The sequence below is a fragment of the Antechinus flavipes genome, chromosome 5 (assembly GCF_016432865.1).
Source record: "Antechinus flavipes isolate AdamAnt ecotype Samford, QLD, Australia chromosome 5, AdamAnt_v2, whole genome shotgun sequence".
Lineage (NCBI taxonomy): Eukaryota > Metazoa > Chordata > Mammalia > Dasyuromorphia > Dasyuridae > Antechinus > Antechinus flavipes.
Genome location: NC_067402.1, coordinates 105,724,423 through 105,749,199, shown reverse-complemented (window position 1 = coordinate 105,749,199; position 24,777 = coordinate 105,724,423). Strand labels below are relative to the sequence as shown.

At 33.1% G+C, this 24,777-nt stretch overlaps 1 protein-coding gene across 2 annotated transcripts in view; it reads right to left on the bottom strand.

The window, feature by feature from the left end:
* The window catches only part of DGKI (diacylglycerol kinase iota), a 565,471-nt gene that overhangs the window by 132,038 nt on the left and 408,656 nt on the right, over nucleotides 1–24,777 (bottom strand). For both annotated transcript variants that reach the window (XM_051961507.1, XM_051961508.1), the window contains exon 23: nucleotides 4,318–4,397. In XM_051961507.1, the coding sequence (XP_051817467.1) occupies nucleotides 4,318–4,397 (80 nt within the window). The remainder of the gene's footprint in view (nucleotides 1–4,317; nucleotides 4,398–24,777) is intronic.

The window sequence follows — 24,777 nt, the reverse complement described above, 5'->3', positions numbered from 1 at the left end:
GAATCTCTTTTGACAGATTATCATAGGATTGGACTGAGATTTTATGACTAAGAGCCCAGTATTTCCTAAGGTAGATTCTCCCGTTGTTGGACAGCTCTTAGTGTTTCCCCATATGAAGCCAGAATCTCTTTTTTTAACTTCCTCCCATTTATTCTAATTTGTCTTTTGGACCAACTTAGAATCAATATGCTTCAAATAATTGACAATTATCATGTCTCCCTCAAGATTTGTTATCTCTACCATAATCATCCTCAATTATTTCAACTATCTGTCACATAACAGTTTCCTGACCCTTCTCTCATTTCCTACCTTTGGATGCTACCAAATCAAAGCCCAAGATAAGGTTCCAGATGTAGTCTGACCAATTCAATGTGCTTCCAATGCTAGGAAAGCTATATTTTTATTAATTCATATTGAGTTTGTTGCCAGCCAATACATTCATATCTTCTGCTACCAAGTTAGGTCTCCTCAATCCTATATCTGGGCAATTTTATACCTAATTGTACTATTTAAAAATCCCACTAAATTTAGAATGTAAGACTTATTCCTCTTATATTTCATCTTGTTGGTTTTAATTAAACTTTGTAAACTATAAGAATCATTTTAATTTGTTATTATTCTTCTTCAGATTGGCTCTTCCTTACAAGTTTGCAATATCTGCAAATTTAATTAGAACATCTTCTGTTTTTATATCAGTCCCAAATAAAAAATTCATGCAAGGATTTGTGTTTTACCACAGACTTCTGTTCTAAAACATCTCTGAAATTTATTTAAATAAGGATTTATGTCTTCTGTTCAGACTTTTAAGTATGATAGAGAGAAAGAGACAGGTAGAGAGGGATACAGGAAGTAAAGGATGGAGGGGGGAGAAAAGAAGGGGGAAAGAGGCAGGGAGAGGGGAAGAGAGAGGGGGGAAGGGATGGAGGGAGGGAGAAAGAGAGGCTGAGACTCCTAAGTTAGTTAACAGATTCATAGGAGATCAGACCTGGAACCATAGAATCTTTCAATATCGTTGTGTTCCTTTAAGAAAAAATATTCTTTACATCTCCATCACATTAATCTTTACAAAAATGCTCTTTTTTATTCTGATGCTTTCCCTTTCAAGTGTAAACAAATGTAAAAAGGAAAAAAAAATGTGTTGTCCTCACAACCTAAGGTAAATGCTTAAATATTATCATCTCCGTGGAATGGTTAAAGACTATGGACTAGAAAAGTTATTATTTGCCCAGAGTCAGTAAAATACTAACCCACATTCTAATAGGTCTAATAAAACAAGGCATACTTCACCATTTAATCTTGCCAATAGGTTTTTAAAAGAATAGGTCTGGATTCACTAATTGTTTTGCACTCACCTCTGACATCAGGGAGGGTTTGGTAATTAGTAATACAAATATTTTATAATTCCTCACATATTTCTGCTATCTATTTTATTTCTTACTCTAACTACATTGTACATGACAATCATCCTTTCTTCTATATGTTTCTTGCTAAGTAAACTGCCACTCTTGAGACACAAGTATGGACCTTTAGTCACAATGTAGAATAATTAAGCAATGTTTGCCTACTTGTAGTATCAAGATTAATTGTTATTAATTATTCTATTTGGGGGAAATATAAATTAATTGGTTCCCTCATAAAACTTTTTTTAAATGACCAAGATATCTTTACTAGACACAGAAAGACATGATTCTGTTAGCTTTATCGATGCAATATGAATTCATGGCAATGATAATATTAGACTTTTTTAGTTTTACAGTTTTCCTGGAGGATATCAAAAGTTGAGCATTCTTTACTCTTTTGTAAGAAGAAAACATGTTTTTTTTTCCTCTTTTCTATAGGGACAAAAATAAAATCTAAAAATCCAAGCTCTCTCTGATTTGGTCTAGTTACAAGATGAATGATTAACCCAAATCCTTATTGGTTTTTATTGATTTTCAATCCTCTTTGAATTTTTTAATCAGTCAGGAAAACTGAAGGTAATTAGACTCTAACTAGAGTGGGGATGAGAACAATATTCCTATTCACCACATGCTTCCCTTTTTTCTATAAACATGCCTACTGCTTTCCTTTAAAAAAAAAAAGTATTTCCTCCAATGTGCCACTTATAAAAGGTACTATTCTGTCACTCTCCATCCTTTTCTTTATGAAATTTTTAAAAAGAGAAATCTATTGCATTTTCATTCCATCTACCCATTCATAAGTCTACCAAGGTAAGGCCTCTACCTTTATCACTTAAATGATCTCTTGGTGATTTCATAATTAACACATTCAATGGGTCTTTCTATGTTCTCATTCACCTTGACTACCTTGTAGAATTGAAGCCATTGACTCATCACACCCTCTCTATGTATAAAATTCTTTGTTCCTTTGATATCTATGGGATTGTAGGATTCCTGTCTTTTCTACTAATCCTGTGACCAACTTTTTTCCCCTGATTTAATGACTTCTTCCTCCTCCTACTCTCTTAATGTAAGTGATCAACTTTTAATTCATTTCTTTTTTTTTTCTCTCAATACTCTCCTCCTTCACAAAAGCATCCATTCTCCTGGTTTTCATTATCATGCATTATCATGCAGATCATTCATGAATTTGTAGCTTTCTAGTCACAAAACTGTATTTCCTACTTGCTAGATTTCTTTTAGATGCCGACAAGCATCTTGTCCAGAACTTAATTCATCATCCCTTAACTCCAAATAAACTGATTTCAGTTCCTAGCATCTCTATTCTCCTTTTCTGTTTAGAACCATCATTTTCACAACTACTCAGACTTAAAAACTTGAAATCGTCTTTCTTCTGCCTCAAACCCCACATAAAATCAATAATTACATCCTATTGATTCTACCTATGAAATTTTCTTACCATCCCTGGGTCTTTGTAAATCCTAATATCACTGCCATAATTTATGCCCTTACTATGGTTTGACCTGACTTAGGCAACTAAACAGTTTTGTATATAGAACATGGGACTTGGATTCAAATCCTGCCATTAGACACTTAATAGCTGTAAGACTAAAGAAAATCATTTAATCTCTTTAAGTATCAATCTTCTCATCTGTAAAATAGAAGTAATTATAGCACTTAGCTCATAGGGTTCTTATTTTTAAAAAAATCAAAGCATAGTCAAAATATATTACAAACCTTAAAGCATTATAGAAATGTTGCCAACATCTCCTAACTAATCTTCCAGCCTTGACATTTCACCTTCATCTGTCTCACACATTATTGCCATTTTAATCTTCTCAAATTAATACTTTTGCCTGTATTACTTCCATTCCCAAAAACCTTCCATAGTTTTCTACTAACTACCAAATAAAATAAAAGCTCATTGTTAGCTTGGCACTCAGAGCTCCCTACCAAGTACTTTAATCAACTTTTCCAGATTGATCTCCCACTACTCATTCATTGCATACCATATACAGTAACAAATTAGATTACTCAAAGTGTGATCACACCTCATATGTTCCTTCCCTTTATTTATTCTATTTCTCTTCTTCTTGGAATGTATTCCTGACTACTCTTTTCCTGTCAAAATTATGTTCATCCTCCAAGGTCAACTTCAATCATCAACTCCTTCAAAATGCCTTTAATGACTTTCCTCAAATACCTGTGTATTGTAGGACTCTTGCATAAAAGAAGGATTTGATTTGTCCTCCTCAGACCCAACAGGCAGTATTAGATATCAATAAGTAGAAATGTAAATGAAAAAAAATTTAGCCTTCATATAAGAAAAACAAACAAACAAAAAAACAGCTTCTATTCAAGTAGAGCTATCCAAAACTGAATTGGGGTACTTCAGGAAGCAGTAGTATATAACAGATGCCTATACAATTTATGTCCCCTTCAAAAAACCTAAATTCTATGATTTTTTTCATAGTCTAAAACATAACAGCATGTTATTTATACCTGTCTTGATGACATTAATTATATTCTACCATGTATTATAGCCATTTGTATACCTGTCTTATCTGTAAGACTATAACTCATTGAACAAGAACAATGAATCTCTTACTTAATTGTGTATCACCTAGTAATACAAAACATGGTGCTTTATATTTAATGAGCATTCACTAAAGTTTTTTAAAATATCAATGAATAGATTAATATGCAGTTCTTCCCTATTTTAAAATCATATTTCATATTAGCATATTTCAAATTATGTTAACAATTATGCTACAAATTTTGAGACAATACCATAAACCAATTTTTTCCTTACTGATCTTTTATAAACTGAATTCATGGAATCAGGAGCTACTTATAGACTCCATAGTCTAATCAAGTAGTCATCATGAATAAAAAAAATTGTTCAAATCAACCTTACCTCCTGTAGGCGGTCAATGTACATGCGACAAGTTTCCAGATCACAGTCTCCCCGTACAACTAGAATACCCAGAGGGATAGCTGAAGATTGGGGGGGAAAGAAAGAGCTAAAATAACTTATTTGGCATTTCCATGTAAACATGAATGTACTTTTATTATTCAAAACATTTCAAAATATTTATTTCCATTTCAAAAATATGAATTGTTTTTTTTTTAATTTAAATATCCTCACCCTCCTCATCTATTTGGTCCTTGCATACTTTATCACCTATTTTCTTGCATAATCAGTACTGTTTTGTATGGCACAGTTTGCATTTTTGCATATCTTTATGCAGTATCATGTCTGTCATCAATCACTACAAGAGATCAAAATTGAGAGACATGCATGTCTCCCTCAAGAAGCTAGTAATTCTTCACACTTTCAAGCTATCATTTCCCATGGCTACCACTAAGACACCTTCTAACTAAGCTTTCTCTAAGGATGAACAATGAATCTTAGAGAACAATATACTCAAAAAACAGCAACAGTTTCTCTTCAGTAATCCTATCCTTTCTAATGAATGCTTAATAGACATAGAAGTAAATTTTGTTTCTCTTGTATCCTTAGTTTTAGCATTTTACAACCTGTTATCGTATAATATATAAAAGATCCTATTTGTAGAATCCTTCCTACTCAAGGAATCATCATTTATTGTTGTGGTTGACTTGCTTAATAGTTTCCATATGATTTTTCCCAAAACTAGTTATTGAAAATTAATTAATCAATTGTGTATGTGTGCATGTGTGAACACACTGGTCCATAGACCAAAAGCTAATTTAACTCCTTTCAATGAAAATGATTTTCTAAATATTTAGATTAAATGAAACATCATCACATTGTCTTCATAAACATTCTTCTCATTTTATCAGTTATATATGATATATGACTAGCAGAAGAGCTATGATTCATTTTTCTGGCAAAGATTGGACTAGATTATCTCAGAGATTCTATTTCAGGGAATTCTATGATTTTGTAAGATATTTTTAAATTCTCAGAAGTTTAAATCTTTATATCCTCTTCTTCTCTCTGTTTAATTACCATGCAAAGTGCAGATTCTTAAACACCTTTCATCATCACCAAACTTAAGTGCCAGCCAATGAAATTAATCCAGTGACCAACATGATTTGCTCATCATATTTTCTAATAGATATCAATCCTAAACTGTGTACATTTCTTTCTTTGGTTCACTGAAAGAACAAAAATTTAAAAATACAAGTGACAAAATAGAACAATGGAGTTACTACGATATTAAAACTTACATATATATGTATGTATATATATACATATATCATATAAATGATAACTTTTTGTTCTTCAGTCATTTTCAGCTGTGATTGAAACCATTTGTGAACCCATTTGGGGTTTTCTTAGCAAAGAAATTGGAGTGGCTTGTCATTTTCTTGCTTTTTTAAAAATTTAGATCTGCTTTTCTTTATTTGTAGGTTACATTTTAAGTTCTCATTGTCTCTCACTCTCCTGCCTCACCCACACTAGAGAAGATCACCATTTGACAGAGATATATAAATATATATGTGCAGTAACTCGCATTGAATGTTCAGTGTTTGTTTTTATAGCATAGCAAGGGACTTTTATTTTTTGTTCCAAGTTGAACCTAATAAGGCAACTTTACACATTCTAAGCTATTTGGAAGAATAAAGTGTTCTGGAAGAAGATTTAAGGGAAAAGAATTTTGAGGCTGACAAAGGGAGAATGCTTCACAATTAGAGACTAAAAATAAATGTAGGGTTGCTTCTGGAGAATAGAATTGGATGCTCTTAAGAAAGAAGCTGCTTTTTCTCAGAAAATACAGTCGAGGTACAGAAGATATCCAGTAATGGGCAGAGGGAAAAAAGAAGAGTTTTGTAGTTGGTGATTCCTTGTTTAAGCTATTTGTCTACTCCCTAACAAGTGAGATGTTTCTTATTTTCCTAGATCGTGTATCCAATACACAGTGGAAAACTTTGCAAAAGGGATTTTAGCTATTCATTTCTAGTGATTTATGTATGTGTGCAAAGTACACTAATAAAAAAAGCCTACAAATATTTCCTAGGTTTTATCAAGATTTCATTTCAATCAATTATATTGCCAATGGTTATGAAGTTAGTCAAGAAACCAAAGACCATTCTCAATGTCTCTCATTAAACAAAAATTAATTTCAAAGAATAAAATTAATTTGGGAAGTGAAAAGTTGGCTAAAATGGTATCTGAGAATGGAATTTGGATGATGGATCATAGCTTATCATAGAAGCTTGACAAAGTACTAGTCGAAGATGAAGTATAAATAAACTCTAACTTAGAGCCTGGAACATAGTAGGCAATTAATAAATGCTTATTTACTTGACTTGACATAACAAGATCTAATATTTCTCTCAGGGATGAAGTACAATTGGGTGGAATGATTTGAATTCATCAAGAGCAAGTAGGTTTTCTTTGACTATCTCCTTATTTATACTATTTGTCAAATGTTTTCCAAATGTAAACCAAAGGGTTTAAAATTCAAATTCCAGGAGACTACTAATGTATCTCTTCTGTTATATATGTTAGAGAATAGCCAGAAGAAGGAAGAAGTATAATAGCTGGAATGCCCAGAAATATATAGAAAACAATATATTTAAAAGGAGCCCATAGTAGACATGGTATCAAAAATCTATTCACAAATGTCCAAAGTATTGACAGTAGAGTTGGGAAGGAAGGAAGGAAGGAAAGAAGGAAGGAAGGAAGGAAGGAAGGAAGAAGGAAGGAAGGAAGGAAGGAAGGAAGGAAGGAAGGAAGGAAGGAAGAATGGACAAACAAAGAGAGAAAAAGAGGTGGGAGAAAATTTGTATTGTTTATGAGGAAGGTATGAAAAAATCTTAGAATCAGAGAATAACAGATTATTTGGATAAAGATTGAAGGAAGAAGAAACAATGATTTCATCACTATAGTATATTATAATATATTTGGATAGAAATAGAAAATAGATGAGAAGTCTCTAAACCAGTTTATAAGTCTGGGACAGAGGCATAAGAGAATAATAATGGAGGACTTCAATTATCCAAACATCTGCTGGAGCTCTCACTGCCAAAAGCACAACAGCTCATCATTTCTTCACTTGTCTTAGTGATAATTTCATTGTTCAAAAGGTGGAGGAACTCACAAGAGAAAATTTTATTCTGATTCTAGATCTGGTTGCTGGAGAAGAAATGATAGGGACTTTAGAAGGAAGTAAATACCCCATACCAGAGTTTGCAGGAGATGTTATCTGGAAAATGTCTAAATAAACCTTACTTTCTAGGAAAGCACATTTAAAAGGATTAAAGGAACGATAGGGTAGAATCCTAAGGAATAAAATGCTTCAACCCTTCACAATCTGGCTTCTGACCTTATCATTCTATTGAAACTACTATCTGTAAAGTTCTTAATGATCTCTTAGTTGCCACATTCAATGATTTTTTCTTGACATTTCTATAACCTTTAACTTTGTTGATCATTCTCTCTTCTTTGACACGCTTTTCTCTAAGTTTTCAAGACACCACTCTCTCCTATTACCCTACTATCTAATCTACCCCCCTACAATCTTATCTAACAACTCCCTCTCTTTGTTTTTTTGCTGAATCTTCTTCCACACTATGCTTTCTAATCAAATATATCCCATAGGCTTCTGTCATGTGCCCTTTTCTCTTCTCTCTATACTTCTTTACTGGATGATCTCATTAGATTCCATGGATTAAATCTTTATGTTTCTGTGATTTTCAAATTTACCTATCTTGTCCCAGTCTTTCTGCTGATATCTAATCTCATGCTTTCAACTGTCTTTCAGTCATCTCAAACTGGATGTCTAGTAGATATCTTAAGCTCAATATATACCAAACAAAGCTCATTGTGTTTCTCCCTAAACTTTTGCTTTTGCCTTCTATATTACTACAGAAAGTAACACCATTCTCTTACTCCCCCAATTTTCAAAAGAAGAAAGAAAAAAAAAACAATTTTCAAACTAAAAATCAATGGATTTGACTTTGATTTGAGGAAAGATTATAAAATATCTCATTAGATGGTGAATCAACATTTAGAAAAAGAGGCAGTGATTACAAATATCCAATATGATTTGCTCAGACCCAAAAGCAAGTCAGGAATTCCCACTGCTCAGATAGGATTAGGGGAAGCAATCAGACTTTGACATGAATAAGACCATTTGGGGAGCATTGAAAGCCTGGAGGTCTCCAGACTGCCCCCAATATCTTAGTATAACAGTACTCAACACTCAATATCTCAATAAAGAAGCAATAGTACCAATCTGGACCTTTCCTCCAGAAGTGAAGTACAGCTCAGACCTAACATCAAGTGCAAAGTCAAAAAGGAATAGCAAGAATGGGTAAACAAACAAACAAATAATAAAAAAGAACTTCACCATAATGCGCTAATATGGTGGCAAGGATATTAAGACATAGACACACAAGAGTATTACTACAAAACATCAATAAGCATTACCTCAAAGAAAGACAAAAGTTGGGCAGAAACAACTAGAATTCTTAAAAGAGATAAAGCAAGAGATTTTAAGGAGTCTAAAATGTTTTGATAAGTGGAATGAGGGTCTTCAAGGAAAAAATTCAGAAAAGAAATGAGAATTATAAAAGAAATAAATTAGAAAGGGAATTAACAACTTGTCAAAAGATTTATAAAAACTTGCCCAAGCAACAAATTCTCTGAAAATTGTAATGGAGTAAATAGAAGCTAAGAACTCCAGATAACTACAAGAAATAGAAAAAGAAAGTAAAAATGCTGAGAGGGAACTAGAAGAAAATATAAAGTCTTTCATAGGAAAAAGGACTGACCTGGAAAGCAGATTGAGAAGAAAATTTAAGTATCATCGAACTATCTGAATTTCAGCCCAAACAGCCTATTTCAAAAAAACTTAAAAGAAAAGTTCCTAGATCTTTTAGAACCACAAAACAGGTGACCACCAATCACCTAATGAATGAAATCCCATAACCAAATTCTAGAACATTCAGGTCTAAGAAGAAAATACTACAATTAGCCAGAAAGAAAGAATTCAAGTACTGAGAAGTCAGGATCACATGTGAGTTAGCAGCGATCCTACAAAGGAATTGACAACTTGGAATATGATATTCAAGAGGCAAAGGATATGGGTTTAAAACAAGAATAACTTATAAGACCTGAGTATAATGTTACAGAGGGAAATGGACATTTAATGAAATTATAACTTCTAAGTAGTCCTGGTTAAAAAAAAAAAAAAAAAAAAGACCAAAGCTACAAAGAAACTTTGACATACAAAAACAGGAATGAAAAGAAATATGCAAAGGTAAACATGAATGAACAATGATAAAATACTCAAAAAAGATAAACTGTTTATATTCAAATATGGAGATGATACAAGTATCTCCTTTGATTATCAACAGGGTTCATAAAAGAAGTCCAATTAAACAAGATCTGAAAGTGGTTCTGTTATATTTTGATGATTTTAAGAAATATATGGAAATAATTCTTTTTGTACAGCAAAATAAATGTTTGGTCATATATACATATATTGTATTTAACTTATACTTTAACATATTTAACATGTATTGGTCAACCTGCCATCTGGGGGAAGGGATGGGGGGAAGGAGAGGAAAAGTTGGAACAAAAAGTTTTGCAATTGTCAATGCTGAAAAATTACTCATGCATATATCTTGTAAATAAAAAACTATAATAAAACAGGCAAAAAAAGAAATCTACATCCTAATATAAAAACTATTTATTAAAAAATGAAAATTAAAAAACATATATGGAAAGAGAGCATAAGAGAAATACAAGAATTGTAAGAAGAAGGTAAGGGAACATCTAAACAAACAAGGAGAGAGATTTGGAGGGATGCAGCTGACATTTCAACCTCTCATCTGAATTGGTCAAAATAAGAAAGAATATACACACATAATTTGGTACAGTAATAGATTTAATCAATAATAAAATAAAAGAGAATGGGGAAAGAAAATTAGAAGGAATTAGTAGTATAGTTTAAAGGTGAGATTAGTCCTCAACAAAATAAATACTATGAATATACAAAAATACTCAAAATGCAAAATGAGACATTTTTTTAAAGATCATTGACCAAACCAGGAATAACAGGTAAAAGTGACAAAGAAGCAAATGTAGGTTTTTGATTGCAGTAATTCTTCCTAAAAATGGGACTGTCCAAAAATGGAGTGGACTATCTGAAGAAGGAGTGTCTTTTCTTTGGAGATCTTAAAACAGAGGCTGGATGATGACTCATGTCCCTTTTGTATATTGACTGGACTAGATGGCTACTGAGGTACCTTTCTAATTCTCAGATTCTGTGACATTAAGGATCATCTAGTTCAACTCCCTCATTTTATAGATGAAGATACTGAAGTTAAATAAAGAAAGGCTATTTGCCCAAGGTCACATAGATGACAATTATTAATTTGAATAAAGTTCTTTTTTATTCTTCTTTAAGTTGTTGTTGTTGTCTTCTCTTCTTCCTCCTCCTTTCTCCCCTTTCTCCTCCTTTTTCTTCCCTTCTTCTTTTTCTTTCTTTTCTCTCTTCTTTTTTTTCTTTCTCTTTCTTTTCTTTCTTCTCTTTTTCTTTCTTCTTCTTCATTTATTCTGATTCTCCCCAGAGCTAGTGTTCTTTCTACTGTGCTCCAATGCCATTTAATCAGTGGATGAAGTGAACTCTTGAATTCTTTTCTTCATCATTATATAAAGTCTGACATGTGACTGTCACTATAAATCATTCTTTCTTGCCTCAACCTTTAAAAACCATGCAAATTAATTACTAAACATTTTGAGAAAAGTGATTGTTTTAAATTATATTAATAACCAATTATTAAATTAGGATTGAGGTTTTCCTTTCTCTTTCCTCATTTAGGGACTAGTCCCTGTAGATCAGTCAGTCAGTTTCTAGAAAACATTGTTCATAGATCAGATTGCCAAAATCTTCAGTGTACATGTTAAGCAATGTTGGACAGGACTCCACCCAACTAAAGATCATATTTTTGTTTAGAGTATAAACACAATCCAATCTAGGTAAATTATTGTCATAAAAATGAGGCCATGTTATCATACTCCCTTATTATGGTCTAGGGTAACCCATTTTATTGAAGAAAAAAACCAACAATAGCGGTCTTGCTAGAGATGGATTCCTTTGTCCAATATTGCTGGAGGTAGCTGAATTGAATAATTAAATTATATTCTCACCAGGAGGAGTTCTTTTAGCTCACCTCCTCATTAATATGTCCACTCTTTGACTAAATGTTCACCAATCAAGATAAATTTTCACGAGTAAAGGGCCTCCTTTTCCAAAGATATTTAACCATTCAGTGATCTCCATGGTTTTGACTTTGGTTATGTCTCTGGGTACCAAGAGAAATCTTTGACCATCAATTTGTTGTAGCCTAATTAATAAATTGATTAATTGCTCAGAAATTCTGTTTTTTGGGGGCTTTTTAATAATCTCAATGCCCTTGCTCTTCTGTAGCATCAGGCACTATTATCCCCCCTCAATTAAAAAAAATTAAAAAAAGAAAAACAAGAAGTCCTAACAAAGTAATCATGGAAAACAGAAGATCTAGTTTCCATTTAAGCATCAGTGTAACCTTCAGTAAATCGCTAAACCACTCTGGGTCCTAAAATTTTTCATCTGTAAAATATAGTGGGTGGACAAGATGACCTTTCTGGTCCCTTCAAGGTTTAAAGAAATAGTCTATACTGGTCATATTTCTAAAATTGATTTTCTCAACATTAGAGGCTAACTCCCAGGAATATCAATATTTGACAAAGTTCATTTGAAAGTAGCAAAGGAATTTATATAAAGCAGAAGACTTCTGGAAGTATTTTGCTAGACCCAGGATGCTGAACTCTTGAAGATGTAATATGTTTAACAACATAGCATTATAAAAGAAAAGGGTTAAGAGTATGATGCAATATTTTAATTTAATTATCTTCAACTGGCTATTGCTGTGCAAATACTACTAAAAATCAATTTATAGCTAAACAGTGACATTTATTTCTTCAAATCCTAAACTATACAACTTGCAAAAAAAATCATTAAAAAAGTTGTGAAGTCTTAGGGAGAAAAGTCTCTCAGAAACTCAGAGCATTGCAGTGATTATGATCTGAATTCTAACTATTTACAGTAGACAATTTAAAAGGTTACAGGATAAGGCTTTTTTCTGAGAGGGAGAGAAATAGAGAAAGAAAAGGGTGTAGCTCAAAATAAATTAAATAGTATGTGTATATACACACACACACACACACACACACACATATATTTTATAGAGACTTCCAAAAAGTGAGCTTGAAACATATGCAAGTATCAAAGGAGAAGGGCAATCCTAAAGAGCATAAAATCATCTATGCATCTTATAAAATTAATAAAGCTTAGTTTCTGTGTTTAGAAAATTGTTCAAAGGACAGAAAAACATTAGCATAATATAGTCACTAGAACAATGAATTTGATTGGTGTCAGAAACCTGGTTTTGTTCCCATCTTGCATGACTTGCAATATATCAGCTGTTCTATCTGGTTAAAGTCAGCAATAATATCTGATTCTCCATTTCCTCTTCTGTAAAATGGTCTTAATAGTGGACCAAGGAACTTCATTCCATGAACAAGAATATGCATTTAAATTATCTGAAATCTAAAAGACTCAAAGAACTGTCTGTTTAATAATTAAGACAAATGGCTCCTATTTTAAAAACATAATTTGAAAACATGTTCTAATCCTCTTTCCAATTAAAAAAAAAAAACTGACCTAACCCTTACCAATATACTTTCATCATCACCAGTGTCTCACAGTAGCAAAAATATGCTTTCATGAAAATGGAATAAAATGTAACAACACCTCTCTCTATGTGTAGAATAGTTTTTCTTATATTTAATATCAATTTGTGATCAAGCCAAAATGTACTTGATTTTACTTTTTCACTTTATAATATGAATAGTAGATACAATTGTTTGTAATCAGAATTTTTTGACTGATAGGAGAAAATCTGTTAAGCAACTGATCTCCCTATAATTGTAAGTAATAACAACAAAAAATGACTCTAATAGACTGTAAGCAAAAAATCCAGTGAAGTTCATTTCTTCAAGAACTATAAAGAGGTATTTAAATGAGAAACTGAATAGTAGAGTAGATATAGAATAGTCTTGGAACAAGGAAGACCTAAGTGCAAGGAAGGCCTGCCACTGATGCAGATTGGCAATATTACAATGAGCAAGCCCCAATAACATCTCTATTATCCTCTCAAAGCTTTAGAGTATGAAAGTAGGAGGACATTTCTATACTTACAAAATCAGCTTCTAAATCCACAAAAATCCAAATTATTATTGTTTTATTTATTTTAGATTTTTTATTCAATAAACAAATGTAATGTTTTAAGATCATGCATTTTGTTATCCATTCTGTTCACTCAATGCATATTGTCATTTCTGCACTTGAAAAAATAACTGCCTTTTTTATTTGGGAAAAACAGATGCTAATGTTCAGAGAACATTAGCAATTAAGAAAATAAATAGGATCTCTGGAGATGAAGATGGTGAAGTGAAGCCAGAAAGCTACTCAGACTCTCTCGTTTCCCTCAAAAACCATATGAAACCAAGCTTCTGAACAGTGTCTGACAGTATAAAACCACTCTCCAGCTCAAGATAGATGGAAAAAACTTCAAAGGAAAGGTCAATATTACTGGGCTGAAAGGAATGTTCAGTTCAGCTCAGGATCTGGGAAAGCCAATGAGAGGGTCTTAAACACAGCAGATCAGCAACTGAGACTCTCGATCCTGTCACATTAGTAAAGCAAACTGTGTCCCCAGTCCCAGCTCAGAAGGCAAATTCTGGGAAATCAAACTGTTTCCTACAAAGAGCAGGCAAAGATACCCCCTATAAACACAAGGGGCCCCTGTGCTCAAAGCCAAGGCTCAGAGCTCCACAATCCCTTTACCCAGGAGCACAGTTCAACATTAAAAGTAAAAAAAAGAGGAAATATCAAAGAAAAGGAAAGAAAATAAGCAAGAAATAGAAAAGAATCTTAACTACAGAAAGCTAGTGTGGTGACAGGGAAGATCAAAATATCAACTTGGACAAGGACAAAACACCTACAGAGGAAATCTCAAAGAGTGATAAGAATTGGTCTCAAACACAAAGAGGCTTCTTGGAAGTGCTCATAAAAAAACTTTATAAGGCAAATAAGAGAGATAAAAGAAAAAAAATGAGAAAAGGAATGAGAGGTATGCAAGAGAGAGTCAACAGCTTAGGAAGACAATTCCTTAAAAAATACAATTGGCCAAATGCAAAAAAAAAAAAAAAAATACACTGAAGAAAACAGCATCTTCAAAAGTAGAATTAATTAAATTGAAAAAGAGATACAAAAGCTAACTGAAGAAAATCACACATTAAAAACTAGAACAGGGAAAATGTAAAGTAATGACTTTATAAGACATCAAGAATTAGTCAAACTAAAAAGAATGAAAAAATGGAAGAAAATGTAAAATACCTCATTGGAAAAACAACCAATCTGGAAAATAGATCCAGAAGAAACAATTTAAAAATTATTTTTCTACCTGAAGGTCATGACCAAGAAATGAGACTTGACAGCATTCTTCAAGAGATCATCAAAGAAAACTGCCTTGACATTCTAGAAACAGAGGGGGAAATAGTCATTGAAAAAAAAAATATCATTCACCTTCAAAAAACTCAAAGGAACATTGTTGGAAAACTCTAGAACTACAATCTCAAGGGAAAATATTGCAAGCTGCCAGACAAAAACAATTCAAATATCAAGGAACAACAGTCAGGATTATTCAGAATCTGGCAGCTTCTACAATAAAAGATTGATATTCCAGAAGGCAAAGGAACTAGGGTTACAACCAAGAATTAACTACCCAGTGAGACTGAACATCATCTTTCATAGAAGACCACTAGTAAGAGAAGGGGGAGTGGTGATAAAAGATGAGGTAGTGGGTGGGGTAGGTCAAAAAAAAAAAAAAAAAAAAAAAGGAAACTGCTACTAAGGATAGGGTGGGAAAACAGAACAAAAGTATATACAAAGGACAAAATAGGATGGAGGGAAATACATAGCTGGCAATTATAACTGTGAATGTGAATGGGATGAAATCTCCCATATAACATAAGTGAATAGCAGAGTGGTTTTTAAAAAAAAAAGAATCCTATGATATATTGTTTACAAGAAATTCATTGACACAGGGAGGTACATATAGAGTAAAGATAAAAGGCTGGAACAGAATTTATTATGCTTCAACTGAAGTAAAAAAACCACAGATAACAATTCTGATCTCAGATAAAGCAAAAGTAGAAATAGATCTAATTAAAAGAGATAAGGAAGAAAAGTACATCATGATATAAGGTATTGTAAACAATGAAATAGTAATGATAGTCACTAAGTGATAGAGCTAGCAAATTCCTAGGGAAGGTTTTAAACCAGTTACAGGAAGAAATAGACAACAAAACTATCTTAGTAAGAGACTTCAATCTTCTCCTCTCAGAATCAGACAGATCCAACCACAAAATAAACAAGAAAGGAATTAAGGAGGTTAATATGAATAGAAATCTTAGATATCATATACTCTGGAGAAAAACTGAATAGAGACAGAATGAAATACACCTTTTTCTCAGTAGACCGTGGCATCTACACAAAAATTGATCACATGTTAAGGGCATAAAAACCCCTCAATTAAATGCGGAAATGAGTAAGTCAAACAAAAAATCACAGAAATGATCCATAATCTCAACCAAGAAAATGACAATAATGAGACAATATACAAAAATCTATAGGATACAGCCAAAGCCAAAGGGGAAATATTATATCTCTAAATAGTTATATGAATAAAATAGAGAAAGAGGAAATCAATGAGTTGGGCATGCAACTAAAAAAACTAGAAAAAACAAATTAAAAACCAATTAAATACCAAATTGGAAATTCTGAAACTCAAAGGAAAGCTTAATAAAAGTGAAACTGAAAAAATACTGTTAAATTAATAAAAAACTAAGAGTTGGTTTTATGAAAAGACCAACAAGATAAATAACCTTTTAGTTTATTTGATTAGGAAAAAAAAAGGGGGGGGGGGGAGGGAGAAATCACCAGCATCAAAAATGAAAAGGATGAATCAATGAAAAAGAAATTAAAGCAATAATTAGGAGCTTTTACCCAACTACATGGCAGCAAATCTGACAACGTAACTGAAATGGAAAAATATTACAAAAATATAAACTGCCTAGGTTAACAAAAGAGGAAATAAATTACTTAGTACCATTTTAGAAAAAGAAATTGAACAAGTCACCAATGAACTCCCTAAGGAAAAAATCTTCAATGTCAGATGGATTCATAAGTGAATTCTACCAAACATTCAAAGAACAATTAATCCCAATTCTATGTAACCTAATTAGAAAAAAACAGATAAAGAAGGAGTCCTGCCAAATTTCTTTTATCACACAAATATGGCACTAATACCTAAACCAGGAAGAGCCAAAACAGAGAAAGAAAACTATAGACTAATCTCCCTAAAGAATGTTAATACAAAACTTTTAAATAAAATATTAGCAAAGAAATTGCAGCAACTTTTCAGCAGGATAATATATCATGACCAATTGGAATTTGTACTAGGAATACAGGGCTGGTTCAGTATCTGGAAAACTATTACCATAATGGATCATATCAATAACAAAACCATTACTGTCCAGGACATCATCATTCTCTAAGTCACCAGACTCTCAACATTTGACTACATTCTCTCACCCTTGCTTTTCCTATGTCTGATCTGTTGTCAAGGTGTCTCAGTTTTACCTTTGTAAGAAGATAACTGTGAGAATTGTGTGAACCAAACTGACTCCATCTTGTAAAGTGGACTACATTTTGATATCACTCCCATTTCAAGACCTAAATTTTTATTATCCTGTAAATTCCATATGCTTGCTAATCATGGGCATGGAGTGACATCTTATTTCACATCCAAGAAAATCTACTTGCTCACTCATTCCTCCTCTCAACTTCGAAAGTCCCTAAACTGTCCTCCAATTGGAAATCTTATACCTAGTCTTGTAACCTGGTTTATATATTGTTAATTGTACTCTTTTAATGCATTAAAATCTGTCTCCCATTGTGTTCAGGGTCCAATGCTAGGCTGAGAAGACCTGGTCTCAATTTGCCATGCAGCTGGTATGCTTTAGTTAATAAATTGATATGCTTAGAATGTCTTTATTTTCTCAGTTATTTCAGAATTTCACTGCTCAGTTAACATCTCTTGCATATGTCCCCTTTTCTCCACTGACATGGTAAACATCCTGAAGAAGGTTCTTATCACCTTATATTTGGACTATTATAAGAGCCTGTTTGTTAATTTCTCTAGTTCAAGTCTCTTTCCAGTCCAGTATATCTTCTACCCAGCTTTCAAATCAATGTTCCCAAAGGGAAGATATGACCAAGTGGTCATCACAAATCTCATCATTCAATTAACTATCACTGACAACTTGAAATATGTAATCTTTCATTTGGCATTCAAAGTCCCTTCATAATCTGGCCTCCTTCTATCTTCTGAGTCCTCTTATTCCTTAACTTCCCTCCTGCAATGTACTCTGAAATCCAATCACATTGGCCTCCTTGCTATTCCTTACACAACAAACCCCATCTCTAGATTTCAGGTATTTTTCCTGGATATTCCTCATTCCTAGAGAACTCCCTCTCCTTATTCCTACTCCTAGCTTTCTTCAAGTACCAATAAAATCCCATCTTTTATAAAAAGCTTTTCTTATATCCTTTTAGTAGTAATATCTTCACTCTTTTGCTCATTTCTAATTTATGCTGTATATATATATATATATATTTGTATATATAATTGTATGTTATCTCCCCCATTAGAATGTTGGCTTCTTGAAAAAAAAGGGATCGCCTTTAGCCTTTCTTTGTATCTCCTACACTTGTCATAGTACCTGGCATTTAATAAATGTTTCCTGACTAGTCTAACTACTCATCACCTTGCACTTAGATTTTGCAATATTTGGTCTTAGTTGGTCTCTTAGTTGCTCAATTTACCTTAAATTTCTCCTCATTTAGTCTATCCTCTATGTAACTAAAGTGATCTTCCTAAAGTGTAGGTCTGCTTCAACAATGAGATGAACCAATCAGTTCCAACAGAGCAGTAATAAATTGAATCAGCTACACCCAGCAAAAAAAACTCTGGGAGATGACTATGAACCACTACATAGAATTCCCAATCCCTCTATATTTGTCCTCCTGCATTTTTGATTTCCTTCACAGGCTAATAGTACACTATTTCAAAGTCTGATTCTTTTTGTACAGCAAAATAACTGTTTGAACATGTATACATATATTGTATTTAACTTATACTTTAACATATTTAACATGTATTGGTCAACCTGCCATCTGGGGGAAGGGGTGGGGGAAAGGAGGGGAAAAGTTGGAACAAAAGGTTTGGCAATTGTCAATGCTGAAAAATTGCCCATGCATATATCTTGTAAATAGAAAGCTATAAAAAAATAATAATAAATAAAGTGTAGGTCTGACCATGACACACTACAACACTACAGTGGCTGCGTATTATCCAAAGAATCAAATATTAAGTCTTTGGTTTGTCTTTTTAAATCCTTTTCAATATGGTGACTTTTCACCTCTGAAATCTTCCTACATTTTGCTTTCCTCCATGTACTTCTAAGTCCCATTCAATGCCTATTTTCCCTCAAAGTTTGTCCCCAATTTGCCCTATATACAAAGTATGTGACTTAGTTCTATGCATGCTGTCTCCTCCCTTAAAATGGGATATCCTTGAGGAGAGGGACTGTTTTTTGCCTTTCTTTGTATACAGTGCCTCACATGTCGTGAGTGCTTAATAAATGCTTGCTGTTTAGTAATTTCTGATAATGTAACAATATGGGAAGAAGAGAAAGTAGAGAGAGAATAGGATGAAGAAAAAGGCACTGGAACAATATAAGAAGAAGTACAGAAATTATAGAGAGAATAGGAAGAAGAAAAAGGGCACTGAATTGGATAGAGATTCATTCAACTGTAGCTTAATAATTTCAAGCAGGTCAGTGGTAGCTGAGAAACAAAAGTTCTTATCTGACTGCTAGCAATAATGAGAGGGGATAAGTTGCTAATTTTTCCCTATCAAATTCCTAGTGGGCTAGCTGTTCGCTTCACCCTAATGTGCCATCTTTAATTACTCAATAGAAAACAATATACATAATGGAATGTGTATGTTCAAATTCAAAAGGATAAATCATGCCTACAAGGTATTTGTTGCCATTCAGAAGGTTTGCCTAAAACTTCTTATAATATTAGGGCAAAATTTGAAAATAAACTCACAAAATATCATCTTCTGACTCTGAAAGTGATAAAAATTAACATAAAGAAGATAAGATTAACCAATTGGAAGTAACCCACTGAAGAAGCATAAATGGATTAGTGATGAATAGACATTTCTGGGTTGAAAAAAATATCAGAGCTTTTCCATGTCGAGTATAAGTAAAGAAAAATAAGCTATGATCTATTCAATTATATCTAAAGCTACATGTCTAAGATAATGTTGTCAAGAAGTAGGGTCTGTAGAGTTTCAAAAAAGGAAAATCAAAGATAAACAATATGTCAGTTTATCTAATACTGCCCATGTCAACAGATGTTTTGATTCCAGTTAGCAGATAGCCATAAATATCTAGAAACTGGAGAATGTAATCTATCAAACTACTCTGGTTTGATTAAAAAAAAAAACTTTCTTTAGGAAAGTCAATTATTTTGCTCAATTCACTACTCACTATGCAGTCTTATGACTTTGGAATGGAATTCCTGAGAGATCTTACCCACCAAAAGAAGGCATTTTGTTCAGATGCTTGATTTCAGATTTAATTCCCATTGTACATTAACAAATAAGCATTCTTTTGTGATCAGTCCATGTGAAGACACAATGCTCCAAAGCCTGATCAACCTTGGATGCTTTGATAAACTGCAATTCTTAAGCTTATAGAGCTTAGTATCATATTGTTCTATTTTTCTCTTGAGCTATATCCATTGGCAGGGCCTCACAAGGGCTAAGCCTCAGCAGGGTCCATGGAGATGATCAAGCCTTCTCTCCTCAGATTAGTGAGCAAACTACAGGCATTTAATAGGATGTGAACTCTTCAAGAGCAAGACTATTTCATTTTTGTCTTTATATCTCTAGTTACATGACTAGCACCCTACAAGACCTCATCACTTCTTGCCCAAACTATTTCAATGGCTGCTTGTTTTATCTCCTTGCTTCATGTCCCTCTTCTAATATATCTTTCACAAGCTGTCAAAGTAATATAACTAAAGTACAGGCTTGACCCTGTCATTCCTTTGGTCCATAAACTCTGTTAGGTCTCTATTATGTGTAAGATCAAATATAAATTTCTCTGCTTGCCATTTATAATCTAATTCTGACATTCTTCCAGCCTCATCACATATCATATTCCATCACTCTGTAAACTCTTTGGTCTTTTTGTTGAATGAAAACCATGAGAGACAGAATTTCTGGGTAATTAATAATCATAGCATTGATTAGGCTAGTCAGCAATCAATAAATTGATGATCAGTTGTTTCTTTCAATAACTAAAGACTCTAAGGGAGACTCTGAAATGCTTAAAATCTCTTCTGAAATCCTAATTGGTAGATATCTAAGGAGGAAGTGGGAGGGAAGTCTTTAGCTCCTTCTTGCTGAGAACATGAGACTCAGTAGGCTCAAGGCTGGGCAAGGAGGAACCAACTTCATCTGGACCTCGCTAGCTGGTTTTCTCCTTTATAAGTTAAATAGCCTTAAACTCTAATGGAGGAGACCAAAAAGAAGGCATCTCTATTCCAAGTAAAGGCTTCCCTAGACTGAATTCTATTTATTCGCCCAACAGGAATTAGATCTCCCTGTTAAGGAGCATGTGCCTTGCAGGCTAGGAATACTCTCCTAAGTTGATTCTGCCATTCAGAGACTGATTGACCTTAAAGAAGTTGAGTTTTAACAGAAATAAAAAGAAAAGAGTGGATCACAAATTAATAATTCATTATTAATATTATAATATAATAATTATATAAGAGTTATTAATATGATATTAATATAATGTTCTAATATAATATTAATATAATAATTATTAATGTAATAATATTAACATAGTGTTATAATATTATAATATTAATATATAATACAGTAATTTTCTCACTTCCTAATAGACAATATTTTGTAAATCATTTCTGTGTATTTATATAGGTTATTCCTCTCATACCTAGAGTTCTCTGGTTCTTCCTTTTAGAATCCTTCTCATAACTCTTGGAGGTAGGTGTTAGAATTATTTTACATTTTAGAGTTGAGGAAACTGAGGTAGAGGTCAAATGATTTGTCCGGTTTCATTTAGCTAGACAAGTGTCAGGATATATTTAAACTCAGTTCTTTCTGCATTCAAGTGTAGCTGTCTTCTATATCTTTTCCTTAGATTGCTCCAATAGATTACTGTATAAATTCTGGCATTTCCTACTTAGCTAGAAAGGTTTCTAATCAGAGGGTGGTAAAATCACAGATTGTTTGAATTAAACAGTTTCTCCTTTGAGATATCATAGAAAGAGAATGTGTCAAAGGATATTTATAGAGTTTTATGTTATCTATGGAGAAACAATACATAAAGATCTGAATACAACAATATCAAAGATGAGGGAAAAGGAAATAGAACCCAGGATATCATGCGGCGAACAAAAAAGCAAAGCAAGAGAAGAAATCAGCATAACCTATTTTTATGTAAGCTTAGCATTCATATTACAATTTAAGATTTCTAAATATTTTATAAATGTTATCTCATAAAGTTGGAGGGGGAAGTAAAAAAAGCAGAAATAATAAACATATCTTTATCACAATATAATAAAATTTTATCCAATAAAGAATCTGAAGGAAAAAAAATGCTCTCATCAAGCCTCACAAAAAAGTTTGAAATATGTGCTGTTATTCTCATTTAACATATGAGGAAACTGAGGCTTAAAGAGCTTTAATGCCTTCTCCAGGCTCACATAGCTAATAATGACTGAGGTAGCATTTGCACTCAGGTTTTCCTTAACTCAGTATCTAACAATTTATTCTCTGTGACATCCAGTCATACTATCCTACTTAGCCCCTCAGAGATATGGAGGGGGAGTTACTCTATAAAGCTGCTACCAGTATGAGTCTTTCAATTCTAGAGAGCTTCCATGCCTTTCAGGGGGATATAGTCAATGTTTTAACTTTCCAATGCAATCAAAAAGAATCTTTTCACATTTTATAAGGAAACATAAAGCACCTTTATAATTAGTTTAACATGTTATCCACCAATATTTTTAACTTAATGTTTATTGATTAACATATTAATTACTACTATATCAAGTGGCTGTAAAAGGGAAGGGAAATCAATTGGTCAGAGACCAACTATGTCTTCCCTCCACTACAGAAACATCTTTATATAGCAGGGCATTTAATAAACGCTTGCTGGATTTCTTCTATTTGTCTTCTCCTATAAATTCTGTACTTTGCTTGCAATCTTTTTAACCATCCTGATGCTTGCTCCCTTCCAACTATCTGGCCTTCCAATATACTTTCATGGCTACCAACACCCTTGAATCCAGTTTACAGAAAAGATCATACCATTGACTTTCCCCCTCTGTCATAGTTCTGCCATTTGGACAACCAGAAAAACAAATACATTGATTGATAGGGTAGTTTTTATTGTTGTGGTTTCTTTGAGTTTCAAAATACCTAGAATTTGGAGTAACTTTCAAGGGGTTCATAGGTAAAAAGGTTCCAGATGCTTTGTGTAAATCAGAGAAATTAATTTCTATCTCGATGACCTTATAGGGCTGTTATAAGGATTAAATTAAATAATGGATATGAAAGCCCGTTCTAAATTGCAAAGCACTAGAAAAATGTAAGATGTTGGCATTACCACCATACTAAAAGATCTTTTCTTTCAGCTGTGGGGAATAGAGAGATAAGGTGAAGAACTTACAGGAATGTATGAATTCTTTTTCTGTATTTTATTATTTCTGTGTTTCCCCTATGACCTGTATAATATGTGCAGGCTAATATCTACTTGAGCCTTGGCCAGCTAGAAACATATTCACTTAACCTGAGCTGATGACATTTATTGGTACTTGACATTTATCAATATTTAGTCTATTAGCTGGATCACTCTCTGCTTGATTAAGCCTGAAGCTCTGATTTTCTGTTTCCTAGAAATTAGGAAATTTCAGGGAAACAGAAATTTTCCATTCCAATCTCTCCAAATAGCAATAACCAATTAGATGCCTCCCCCTCCCCTTCTCAATGCTCTCTTACTTGTGATGTAATTTCTTGTATAAAAGCTATGTATCTTTACTACTTCTTTAGCCCTCCTACAGTGAGCTTTCTCTTTCTTATCTCGTGTTGGGACAGCTCATCCTCTGGAGGTTTTCAATAAACAACTTTTCTGCCTTCTGCTGAGTGATCTCTGAGTAATCATTTTGGGTAAGGGTCTTCTACATCCCTCACACAGCTTATCAATTTAATTCAACTGACAAGAACTTCTTTATTAATCAGCTATTCAACATATTACATATTATGCTAGGCACTTAAGATACAAAGATAAAGACAAGAGATTCTTCCTACCCTCAAGGAACTTGAAGGCTCCTGAGCCAGGCTGGTTACACATACACAATAATGGACAAGTATACTTCTATCACACCAAAAAAAAAAAAATCTTCAAAAAGAAGCCAGATGTAATCTAGATGATATTAAGAAAATACACCAAAGGAATCATATTAGGAAACAGAAACTGCGGAGTGGGCTAATGTGAATGAGGAAAAAAATATTTATTAACAGCTTACTTTGTTACAAGTACTTTTACTAAGTGCTGAGGATATATAAGTATCTTGTCAATGCTTATTGTTCTTAAGGAAGTGACATTCTATTCTGATGGAAGTGGATCTCTTCGATAAAGAGAGTCTTAATTGATCTAAGATGGACAGAAGCAGCTACACCCAGAGAAAGAACACTGGGAAATGAATATAAACTGCTTGCATTTTTGTTTTTCTTCCTGGGTTATTTATACCTTCTGAATTCAATTCTCCCTGTGCAACAAGAAAACTGTTTGGTTCTGCACACATATATTGTATCTACGATATACTGCAACCCATTCAACATGTAAAGGATTGCTTGCCATCTGGGGGAAGGGGTGGAGGGAGGGAGGGGAAAAATCGGAACAGAAGTGAATGCAAGGGATAATGCTGTAAAAAATTACCCTGGCGTGCGTTCTATCAATAAAAAGTTATTTAAAAAAAAAAAAAAAAGGAAGTGACATCCTAGTGGAGCCAGATAATATAAAAAAGTGACTTTAGAGTGAGAAAAGAGGAAAAAGTTGACTTAGGGTATATGTGTAGAAGAATGGGCTTAAAAATGTAAA